The following is a 12,475-nucleotide window of genomic DNA, read 5'->3' on the forward strand; positions in this document are numbered from 1 at the left end:
TGCACTTATTTTTCATATATTCAGACATATGAGTGATTAAATGTTTATTTAAATGTCTTTACACTGACCCACTTAAGATCACAGTGGGCTGTATGTGGCTCACAGTGTATTATACTGATGGATTATTAAAATATGGAAGTTTAATATTTGATTCCATAAGTTTTAGCTGTACTTCATCTCAAAATAGTTACCTAGAAGTACATTAAAACATGTAAGTACAGTGCAAGTGTGTAAAAGTGATGAAAACACTGCTATTTTGAAGTCAAATGACATTAAGGTGTTTCAGCAGAATAAGTCTGAGTGTCACTGGAACCTGCTGAATGACAGCGTGGGCAGATGGGAAGGACAGACAGACAAATTATTCTGTCTGTCTCATTTTCTCGGCCGACTAAACAGATCAATTATTTATATCGCATGCAGACGCAAGTACATAAAGAACATTAATGCATCCCATACACTCTCATTCATTACCACTGATAAAAAGCCTTAAAAGAGAATTATAAAAGTCTCCACATCTGAACATAAACTGCTGCCACCCCCCCCCCCCCCCCCCCCCCCCAAAAAAAAATCCTCCACCGGTGCAGTAATCTTTACACCATCTTGCTCCATATTGTTTGAAAGTCATAATCCCCTGATGTGCTGTTAATGTCCCTCAGGTTACAGGCCTCACTTACACTCGCGTTGCCTCGGGCTAATCTCAGATTATGGTTCTCGTCGCACAGAGGCAATTACATTTTAAGTGAAAGGCTTCCTCTCGATGGCTTATGTGACTTAATAATCGCTTTATAGCCAAGAGTCCATATTTAATTTATATATAAATCGGATATGTTGTAAAGACTGAATCCTGACAGTTAAAGACAACAACGTAAAAGAAACATTAGACCTGAAAAGACTCATTTATGTACAGATTGAAAACTTCCTTTCACGCCTTTAGAGGCTGAGACATAAACTGGATTTTTATAAAATTCCTTTTGTGTTGAAGTTTTAGCTTCTAATACAAGAAATCTATTTTTGCATTTAACTTAATTAGAAGTCCAGCATTTATAGTTTATTAGTAGGTTTTACATTAGAGCTTTAGCCTCTATTAGTTCGTTTGCATCCTCAGCACTGGTGAGTGGAGCTACCAGATGGTAGACTTTTGGTCTTTGTGACACATGGCTCCGAGTGAAGCCATGGCCAGATAGCCCAGCCCAAGATAATTGAAATTTCATTAAGGTTTTGTGTGTGTGTGTGTGCCTAGGAGTGGGTGTGGGTGTTTATGAGTCTCCATGGGTGTGTTTTTCTCTATGAGCAATATTGAGGGTGGGGGTGGGGCAGGGGCTCCACCTGCTGCCACCTGTTCGTCTGCTTTGTCTTATAAAAGCTGCCCCGATGTCTCCAGGATCACAGACACCTTGGATTCTTCAGTCTGAGCACTCCTTGGAGTTGCAAATACTTGAGACCCCGCACACAGGGAAAGCCTTGGAAAAACAAATAAATCAAAGCTCAGAGAAGCACTGAATCTTGAAAGTAGGAACCTCTTTGATAAATCTGATTAGTTTGCGTCTTCAATCGAAAACCATGAAGGCCCGTCGACCCAGCTGCACCGACTCTGGATCCGAATCTTCAGAGCTGGACTCCAAGAGCCCGGAGAAGTACGAGACTGCTACGAGGCGCCGGATGGCTGCCAACGCCAGAGAGAGGAAGAGGATGCAGGGCTTGAACACAGCCTTTGATCGCTTACGTAAGGTGGTCCCACAGTGGGGCCAGGACAAGAAGCTGTCCAAGTATGAAACCCTGCAGATGGCCCTCAGCTACATCGTGGCCCTCAACCGGATCCTGACAGATGCCAGGAGGCACACTGGTTCTCACAGGCAGTGGCTGGACCTGCAGTTTGATTGCGTGCAGCCTGAAAACTACTCCTGCCTCATGAGGTACGACTCCGCTACCGGACAGGAGTACATCCACTCATCGCTCTCGTATCAGTTTGACGGGCACGAGGTGCACGCGTAAACTGCTCCATCGAGTAGATAATCAGTCATGTTGTTGGATGTGAATGACAATGTGAATCATTTTTCTCCAGTCTAGGAGACAGTAAATACATTTGTATTGCATTATTTTCATTTTGTATGACAATCAAAGAGTCTTCGGTTTCGGCTTGAAGCCTTTCATTTGTTTTTGCTAGGAAACCCAGCAATGTTGAGCAAGTTTTTGTTCAGAGTATAGCAATGAAACAGCTGTAGTGTCATTGCAGACCGTTAGATTGTACTGAGGATACAGGCAATGTTGTAATTTTTTTAATCTGTTATTTTGATGTGGCCCTAAAAAAGCTGTGCAATGTTTGATGGATTATGCAAAAATCACTGAGGTCTTAGATGCATAGCTGATGTCCAGATAACTAAAGTAACTATTTTCCCAAAGTGTAAATGCATGTTTGTAGATTTGAAAAAAAAGAAAAAAGTATGTTATTTTTCAACAGACTTTTTTTTATTATAGTTTTTCATCAAAAATAAAATTATTTTGTATGAAACTTTATAAGTGTTGTTTTTATTGGTACAGCTATGAGAGGTTTTCTCCCTTTTCACACAGTTTATTGCTATTCAAGTTTGCAAAATATACATATGAAAAAAAGCTAATTTCTGAGTACTTCATACCAAAACTGTGACGTTTAAAGTATAACAAAGTATGGCATTTAAATGCTTATAATGTCACTTTGCGTGAGGAATTATCGCTGGGAAGAAATAATTTACAGCATGGTTTGTGTTGCACATGTCAAACTCCCTGTAAGAGCGAAGCCTCGCTCTGCAGCCTCGGTATTAAATCATCCTTTAGTTTGAAGGTCCTGTGCTTTGAGATAAGACACTTTTACATCACGGGGTGGAAAATAGCCTTTGTGATTAATTTGCATCATTTAGCAAATCAACTATCAAATTTACTTGATACATAAAGACTTTTCTTTTAAAAAAACAGTACAATCATTTAGTTTAATGTAAGCAGAGATAATCATCAGCGACTCTTACAGCCACAGGGCTACCCATCTAAATAGCCGTCATCATCATGATCATCATCATTATCATAAGCCACTGAAAAGTGATTATTACAGATATGAGTAAGTTTGAACAGTGGCACAAGCCGCAGCAGATTAAGGAAGCCTGCGTGCCAGATTCTACCACCGCTTCAGCAGGGGAGCAGAAATTAAACTCTATTGTGTGGCAGTGGGTGTGCGTAATCGCTCTGTTCAGAGCCAATGAAGCATGAACGCCCATAGCTGGCCCCAAACTCTATCCGCGTTAAGATGAAGACATCTACAGCAGTGCTTTAGCTGTAATGTCCAAACACTAACGCATTAAACTCATCTGATTACCCTGCTGTTCTTTTGTGTAGCTGTGTTTGGATTTAAGTGCTTAAGACTATAATACAAGTGGCTGGTGCTGCGAGAGGCTTGTTATAGCACAAGCAGATGATGCAAAAATTAATAAATGGAAGAGCTAAAAGTGCATAATGGAAACTATTCAGAGGCTGTAAGTGAAACTCCAATTAGACTCATTAATTCAGCCACAAGTGGTGAACAGTTGGTAACAGAGAATATACTTGACATGCAATTAATCGATAGTGACAACAATGTGCTCAGCATGGAAGTAAACTGTCTTTCAACTGCTGAATTATTCAGCCTTATTCAGCTCATGGCTGCGTGTTTATCCTTTAATAGGACATTTCCAGCAAATTAACACGCAGGACTGTGTAGAGATTCCTACAAAAGAATGAAGTTTATCATTTACCAAAGTCCTTTATGTCATTTCGAAGGATGCGAGTGATGGGAAAGCTACTCTTATTTTGTCACCTCCGCCAAGGACATGTTTTGGTAGCGAGCGCGTTGTTGTTTCTGTAAACACGATAGCTCGAAAAGGTTTGAATGAATTCTGATGAAAGTTTGTGGGGGTGTAGAGTGAGGTCATGGTAACAGTCCATTAAAATTTAGCTTACACCCACCAAGGGCTTCAAAGTCAGCTTAATGATTTATTGGTCACAAATGGACAAAAAGCCTTATAACTTATAAACTAGGATTCTTACAAGTATGGTGTGTACTGTCAACATGTAGAATTTACTGTATAAAGATTTCAGATTTGACCTCTGACCTCTTGTTCAAGGTCAACAAATTGAAATAGATCAAAGTCATAATAATGCTAGAGATAGTTGAAACTATGTTTCTTATTGCCATTGTTTGTATTGTGCTATATAACGCAACATTAGACCTCTGACCTCTTCCTTAGGGTCAAATACAGTTTCATATAATATCTTTCAAATGTTTCTAAGGTGGCACGGTGGTTAGCACTGTTGCCGCACAGCGAGAAGGTCCTGAGTTCAATTCCAACATCAGGCTGGGGTCTTTCTGTGTGGAGTTTGCATGTTCTCCCCGTGTTTGCGTGGGTTCCCTCCGGGTACTCCGGCTTCCTCCCACTGTCCAAAGACATACAGCTTGTGGGGATAGGTTAATTGGATAACCCAAATTGTCACTAGGTATGAATGTGAGTGCGAATGGTTGTTTGTCCCTGTGTGTTAGCCTTGCGACAGACTGGCGACCTGTCCAGGGTGTACCCCGCCTCTCGCCCTATGACAGCTGGGATAGGCTCTCGCGACCCTGAAAAGGATAAGCGGAAGTGAATGGATGTTTCTAAGGTTCTACTGCCTTTGTTTGTATTGGCAACATTTATGATACCAGTATATATGTATTCTAAATATCACATTATAGTTTGCATTGAACTATCATCTCACATTTGACCTCTGACCTCACTTTTCCATTTCATATCTGCCTTTAGAGAGAGAATGAGCTGCCTAGTTAATCTGAAATATACTGTGGTATAATATTATATAATGATCTTGACTTATTCACAAATCAATACCTGTTGTCCATTAACTACTCCTACATAATGTTTACATAGTCAAACTAAACATCCGTCCACCACCCCAAAGTAAGGAGTGCCCAGAGAGTGAGCTAACTTGGTGGAGGTTTGCGCTCTCTGAGTGCTTCTTGTTTTCTAATTGAATCAAATGGAAAACCAAACAATGTTAGTTATTGTTCTGCATTATATATATATATATCCAAACACTATAGAAACCAGTATGTCAATGCTGTGTGTTAGCAGAACACCTACTGTGCTGTTACGTCAATGTGTTTCAAAGGGTCTCAATCTCAAGACTACAACAGTAGACCAGCAGCTCCTCCCTCAACACAGCTGATGTCATCCACCTCTCCAGCAGGTGTTCAAAAGCTGCCGACACTGCTCAGCTTCACTTTCCTCTTTAATCGAAACACCAGAAGTTCCACACAGAGAAACACACGCGTCTTGCACCATGAAGACCCTGAACAATCGGGCTGAGAGCCACCTGACTGGGCAAGTGGACTTTGAGTTGGACAAAGTAGGTAATGGGGGCTGGGTGAACCAGGGCTACTGTAGCTCCCCTCAACCCTTCCCCCGGGTCACCACTGTCTTCAACCCCAAACCCCACTTCGAGGGGAACATGAATAGCCTGTACAACCTGGATACCCCGATAGCGCTCCCAGAGGACCCACCAACCAAAGACCGAAGTCTGAAGAAACGAAGAGGCTGCTGCTGTTTTATCAAAGGCAAGAACACATTTGAATCTACCTCATGTTGACATTTCTTCTTCGAATCTCAGCTGTATGAGCAGTGTAACAAGTACGAGTAAAACCAGTCGAAGCCTGGTACACTTCTGCTTGACAGACCAGCAAAAAAACAAAAAAAGCTTGTGTCATGTAATTACATATTGATGATTTAAACTTCTATTTTCCGTAGCACTGTGGGGGACAACGCTGACCGAAAACACCTCTGACAACAGAGAGCAGTTCATCCGAACCACGCTGCGGGAGCTGTTGGTCTATGTCTTTTTCCTGGTGGACATATGCCTCCGTGAGTACTCCACATCAACATTTCTGCTCGTCACTGATCTCAAAAGTTTTGACTGAATGTTCAATATGCTTAATGAATGCTTAATGTTCAACACTCTGGTCAATAACTTCCTGTCCACGCTTAATCTTATGATATGAAAAATGTTTTCCTACATTTACAAAAAGAAGTTATTCAGACACATTTTTACTTACCAAAAAATATCCTGTATTTAATTTGCATAATGTTGTCATTGAAATATGGGATACACATCCAAACACATCTAAGTCTACTTTCAAACACTGTATTTGCATTACTGATCACTTTAAAGTGCTCACTGTTTGACAGGCTGTTAGGGCACTCTGGACTGTTGATTTAACATTAAAAGTATCCCCGTTGCTTTAATGGCTTCTACAAAATAGCCTTCCCATTTTTCTTTCCCAAAAGCCATTGTCCAGCTAGGATTGAAAGGGATGTGCCTTTTAGCGATAAGAGCTTTTAGCGTCATCCTTTGTCTGGGTTAGATTTACACTGTTTGATGAGGCCATTTGCGTCAGGACAGCGTGCTCCCTCTTCAAACAAATTACGGCCTCTCATCTGGATCTGTTTGATAGCTAAAGCGATGTAAAAACAAAGCAAAAAAAAAAAGAAGCCAAACAACAAGTCTTCAATGCAGGTTTGCGTGTCAGCATTCGAGTCTTATCTCAGAAAACTGAATGGAGCAACGTTCAGAGCTGAGCCTGACCAAAGCCAGATAGGAACCAATGACCGGGCATTAACGATGTGATTACGTTGTCTTTCAGTGACATATGGGATGACCAGCTCAAGCGCCTACTATTACACTAACGCCATGACGAACCTGTTTGTGAATACACCCAGTAGCAGTGGGGTTACGTTTCAGTCTATTGGCTCCATGGCTGACTTCTGGACCGTAAGTTTTCCTCATTTTTCCCATGGCAGTGATTTTTCTGCTACTAAATGTTTCTTTCTTTTCATCAACATTTTTTTTTCATTTCCTTCAAAGCTGAGATGTTCTCAAAATTTTAAGGAACTATATGATTCATTTAACCGAACATGTATATTAGTGCCTGAACTCAAATGGAAACATCTTAAAAACAATTATAAAAACTGATTATTCCTTAAGTACAATATGTTCTTCCCTGCATTACCACATCACTTAAAATGACCAAACAGTGATGTTTGTGTTACTGCTTCTTTCATATCTTTTTCCACATGCTTAAGATTTTACCAATACTGTTAATTGTTACTGATATGTTTATTAGTACATGCAGGAATATAAAAATATGTCCTTCCAACCCCATAAAGAAATGAGTAGTTGTTTTACTAGGCCTAAAAATAAGAAGCTTGGTTTCCAGTGATCCTGCCTGGTAAGTTTCAAACTTAAACACATCTGCTCTCCTTACTTGTAAATGGTAACAAATAATAAAACTCAAAAATGTAAATCTATGCAACATCTATCACATCATATCCAAACTCTTGTCTTGATTTTTTGTAGATGTGTTTTTTTTAGTCGATGGTATCAATTTGAAAATCCTACGTCGGCTCATTTTTGAGTTATTGGGTTTACAAAGTTGGGTGTCCACACCACCTGACGCTTGCCTACCGGTCTATTTCCCCCGTTGCCTGCAGGGTGACAGCAATACCCCAAACCTTTCAGGCTGAGGGGTAAAATTCACTAAGAACACAAAGAAAGGTACAAATCAAACTCTTTCTTTTTATGAAAAGTTCGCCCAGGGCCCACTGTTGAACGGACTCTACTGGACAACGTGGTACAATAACCAGCCCTTGGAAAGCGGAAACACGTCTTTCATCTACTACGAGAACATGCTGCTGGGTGTCCCCAGGATGAGGCAGATCAAGATCAAGAACAACTCCTGCACTGTCTACAGTGACTTCGAAAATGGGATCAAAGGCTGTTTCGCTGTTTACACTAACCAGAAGGAAGACGAGCAGAGCTTCGGCCTCATCAACGGCTCTGCGTAATTCACTCACTGTTTTCTTACTGACATACAAAGAAGTGCAGAAGCACAATTTAGTGTTCTAAGTATTTGTGTTTTTCCACTGCAGCTGGACCTACCACACAGAGAAAGAGATAAAGGGTTCCTCTTACTGGGGCTTGGTGGCCACCTACAGTGGAGCAGGATACTATCAAGACCTGAGTCGCACACAAGAGGAGAGCGCCAACATACTGACAGAGCTACAGAACAACCTTTGGCTGGACAGAGGAACCAGAGCAGTCTTCATCGATTTCTCCACTTACAACGCGAACATCAACTTGTTCTGCGTCATCACGTAAGGAGCATTACTGCCCATTGCACCTTTACCCACCTGCTGATACCCATCCATTGGTTGACCAAAGTGTCATCTGCTTCTTCAGGTTGGTGGTTGAATTCCCAGCGACCGGTGGAGCAATCCCTTCCTACCAGATCCGAACAGTCAAACTGATTCGCTACATAACGACCTGGGACTACTTCATCCTAGGCTGCGAGTTGCTCTTCTGTGTATTCATCCTCTACTACATTGTGGAGGAGATTCTTGAGCTGAAAATACACAAGTTCTCCTATTTCAATAGCATCTGGAACATACTAGACATTGTTGTCATATTGGTAAGAAAAGATGGTTCAAACATGTCATTTTATCAGATTTTTCAGGGCCTTCTAAAGACTAACAACCTTCTTACAGCTTGCCATTGTTGCCATCATATTCAATGTATTTCGGACCATCAAAGTGGACAGCTTGCTTGGGAATCTGCTGAAAAATCCTAACATCTATTCAGATTTTGAATTTCTGGCATTCTGGCAAACCCAGTATAACAACATGAATGCGGTTAACCTGTTTTTCGCATGGATCAAGGTAAAGAACTGACACCTTTCAGTCCAACATATTGCTTGTGCGATTTTGCTTTGTTGTCTCTCCAGAGAATGTGTGCTTTCTTCTCGTCCTTGTAGATTTTTAAGTACATCAGTTTCAGTAAGACCATGAATCAGCTGTCCTCCACGCTGGGCCGATGTGCCAAAGACATCTTCGGATTCGCCATCATGTTCTTCATCGTGTTCTTTGCTTATGCTCAACTCGGATATTTGCTCTTTGGAATGCAGGTTCAAACATTCAGCACCTTTGTAAAGTGCATGTAAGTCGTGTTGAAAACAATGGCAGGATGAAGGGTTTTAATTGTAACGAGCATCAGTTAATTAGTAGTTCTTTACAATTTTTGTCCACCCCACAGCTTCACACAGTTCCGAATTATTCTTGGAGACTTTGATTTTGATGCCATCGACAGCGCTAACAGAGTCCTTGGGCCGATCTACTTTGTCACTTATGTGTTTTTTGTTTTCTTTGTTCTGCTGGTAAGTCATGCACGAGATAACTGATAATAAAAGCATCTGATCCGAGAAGTCACATTATCTTGTGTATTTTTCCCTCAGAACATGTTCCTGGCCATCATAAATGATACATATGCAGAGGTGAAGCAGGAGCTCTCTGAAAAAGATGAACTACAAATTACTGACATTTTTAAACAGGTAAAAGCTAATTCAAGGAAATTGGCATAAAACTAGCCATATTTATGGATGATGTTTTACCAGACTTTTCTTGTAAATCAGAGCTACATGAAGACATTTATGAAGCTGAAGCTTAAAAAAGAGAAAATATCAGATGTTCAGAAGGTTCTACACTCTGGATCTGGAGATCTTGAATTTCAGGACTTCAGAGAAACTCTTAAAGAGTAAGTGACAAAATATCAAAAAGGAACACTTGATTATTTTACTGTTAAACCTGAGCCTCACTTCTGTGATGATTTTGAAGGATGGGACATGGCGATCAAGAAATAAACGCAGCCTTCTCCAAGTTTGACCGTGACGGGAACAAAATTCTAGATAAAGACGAACAGAGGTGGATGAAAGCTGAGCTGGAGCAAAAGAGGGTTTGTGCACATTAAAAAATAAATATGACTATGTTCATATTTATAAAAATTTTCTGATCATTTCTTATTTTGATTGCCAATTAACAAAATAAATGTTTCTTGTGCTTGTGCGTTTTTGTCAGGAGGCTCTCAGTGCCGAAATCAACAATCTCGGAATGAACTATCAGATGGAATTACACGAGAAGCCGCCTGTCAAATCCAACGAGCACAAGAGCAATTCCAGTCAAACCTTTGTGGAGCGGGAACATTTCTTGAGGTGGGACAAATTTTAAACTTAACCTGCGAATGCACTTATCTCATTCTCCTAACCAGAGTAATACATTTAACTCAATTACCTTTCTATTGCCACAAAAGTCTGGCCAAACAGGTTCTTCACCTTGAAAGCTCCGTGGCAGGCATTGCGTCCCAGACTGAGCTGATTATGGAGAAACTGGGATTACAAGGGAAAGCTAAAGACGCTGCAACAGCAAAGAAACCGTGACCAGTAACGATGTGAGCAAACATCACTTGTAAACAGCAAGATTACATGTTAGAAATCTTAAACAGCTCCAGAAGAGTACATTCAAGCTACCAAGTGTGTTGTAGTATCTAGAAAATGAGAGTAGACTTTCTTGGTTGCAGTCTTACAAACACACAACAATTAATTTTAAATTGCCCTTATCCAGAAAGATGAAACTGTCTCAGATAGTCATGACTTTGGTCAGTGAGGACAGCACAACAGACGCCAGAGATGTCATCCCGAAGGCAAGCAGTACACAGCTCCACCAGCAAGTGATGTATGTAATTAACCTCTGAGGAAAACAACTGGATAAAAACTTCCTAATATACATGTTAAATAAAGTACTGACAATACGACATTTCAATATTGAAAGAACAGAAATCATGCAGATATGTAAATTGTATAAATAATATTTTGTCTACTAGCTGACTGCACAGTTTAAGTATATATATATATAAAATGTTATGTTATGTTATGTTATGTTATGCATTAGTGCTGTGTAATATAATATACGGTACTTAAATAGAGAAGTTGTGTAATATAATCCAATTCTGGGCAATACATATATCAACTAAATTCCAAGTGAATACTTTGCTTTAATCTATTGATGAATGTTCACAACTCACCAAAATAATATTAAAATATAATTATTATTGTCCGTGAATTTTCCATGAATGTACCATTTTACAAGAAAAGTAGTAAAACACATTGTTTTTGATTAAGTTGCAAAATTAGTTAATTTAGTGGTTCAATGTTATGTTTGATTTTTTCTGATTAGTCCAGCGTGTTGGTTCAAATTTGGGTATAAAAATGTGAATTCAATGATTTTTGGTTCTAAACAAGTTTTGATAGGTTTGTATTTTCTTGTTTTACGAGAGGTTTAACACATGTGTTAAGTATTATAAAAACCATAACACATAACTGAGACATCAAACAATAGCTAATGTCATCATTATCTGCTGATAGGACACTAGCAGTCAAAAGTGAATGCTGGCAGATACCAAACCTATTCCTGTTAAAAATGGAAAAATATGTCTATTATCCAAGTACAGTAAACACTAAAAAGGGCAGAAAGATTTTGAGCAAATGTGTGAAACGTGTTGTCTTCTATATTAATCTAAAGTTTAATAATTGTCATTTATTGTGTCTGGTAGGCAGTGAATATATGGTTTCCTGCAGCAGCATTTATTAGTCCTCAATAAATGTACCGAACACTCAAAGGTTCAAAGGTTTCTTTATTTGACGTGACTTTGTTGAGTTTTTCCATTAAATGTGAAATCGATTCAATCCTTTATTATTATATAAACATCACTTCTGTTGTTCAATTTATGTGTATAATGGTCAAAAAAAAGCAAATCGTCATTACATTCAATAGTTTAAGCAACAAATATATTACATGTCATTAGCGTGCAGTTCAAGTTGATACATCACCTGCTTCCTGCTACATCCTGAAAATGGCACAAAACTTAAAATGAGGAAAAATTAAAAGGAAGATAATTTAGATTTAAAATGGAGCATCTTTAAATAACAAATTCAGAATTTACCAACAAATCAATTAAGGCTCATTCACAAACTATATTGCTTAAATTTAATGATGGAGATTAACTTTGTAACATTCTACCTACAGTATCTACATCAGTTTAAGTTTTGAGGATTTGTGATCAAGGTTTGTATTTACACTCTAGACAAACAAGACCCTGTTTAATTCAATGAAAACCCCAGCGCAAATGAAAACAAACAAAATCTGTATCAGGTTTGTTGGCTAGCACTACAGAACGAGCAGGTAGCAAACAGGGAGTATGATATTCTGTACAAATGGCACAAACACAAATAAAATCCAAAATTGCAGGATGTTTGAGAAAAATCCTTCTGTCGTAATTTTTCAGCGGGTTTTATGATTTACCCGAGACGTGTCAATATTCTTTAAACCGAAAACTCAGAATGCGTAAGGGGAAGTTTCTGCCACATTAACAAAACAGTAATACGTGCACTTAGGAGACCCTCCGCTTTCAGAATAAAAGTAAAATAATTCTTTGTGACCCTAAAACATTTGAGCTTTTCTTTATGCTAGTGGGTAATTAAACCATAATATTTGAATTATGCAATAAAACTAGGGCTGGTTATAGTACAAAATTCACTCTACAACTC

At 39.2% G+C, this 12,475-nt stretch overlaps 2 protein-coding genes across 3 annotated transcripts; both read left to right on the forward strand.

The window, feature by feature from the left end:
* The first annotated feature begins 1,406 nt into the window (after positions 1-1,406).
* Positions 1,407-2,381, forward strand: atoh7 (atonal bHLH transcription factor 7). Its single transcript, XM_085428338.1, has one exon. It carries the CDS (start codon positions 1,561-1,563, stop codon positions 1,990-1,992), a length of 432 nt encoding a protein of 143 aa, XP_085284464.1. The 5' UTR covers positions 1,407-1,560; the 3' UTR covers positions 1,993-2,381.
* Positions 2,382-5,299: 2,918 nt separating this feature from the next.
* Positions 5,300-10,941, forward strand: pkd2l1 (polycystic kidney disease 2-like 1). Of its 2 annotated transcripts, XM_085428722.1 has the most exons (15): positions 5,300-5,605; positions 5,796-5,909; positions 6,689-6,816; positions 7,632-7,885; positions 7,974-8,198; positions 8,284-8,512; positions 8,589-8,759; positions 8,855-9,036; positions 9,133-9,253; positions 9,332-9,427; positions 9,509-9,630; positions 9,711-9,828; positions 9,951-10,084; positions 10,183-10,320; positions 10,494-10,941. In XM_085428722.1, exons 1-14 carry the CDS (start codon positions 5,332-5,334, stop codon positions 10,307-10,309), a joined length of 2,295 nt encoding a protein of 764 aa, XP_085284848.1. In that variant the 5' UTR covers positions 5,300-5,331; the 3' UTR covers positions 10,310-10,320; positions 10,494-10,941. The 2 variants fall into 2 exon arrangements, with proteins under 2 accessions (XP_085284848.1, XP_085284847.1); XM_085428721.1 differs by having other exon boundaries at positions 10,183-10,941.
* The last annotated feature ends 1,534 nt before the right edge of the window (positions 10,942-12,475 follow it).

Source organism: Rhamphochromis longiceps, linkage group LG13 (assembly GCF_057381845.1).
Source record: "Rhamphochromis longiceps isolate RC_006_pf linkage group LG13, R_longiceps_female_GT1.1, whole genome shotgun sequence".
Taxonomy (NCBI): domain Eukaryota; kingdom Metazoa; phylum Chordata; class Actinopteri; order Cichliformes; family Cichlidae; genus Rhamphochromis; species Rhamphochromis longiceps.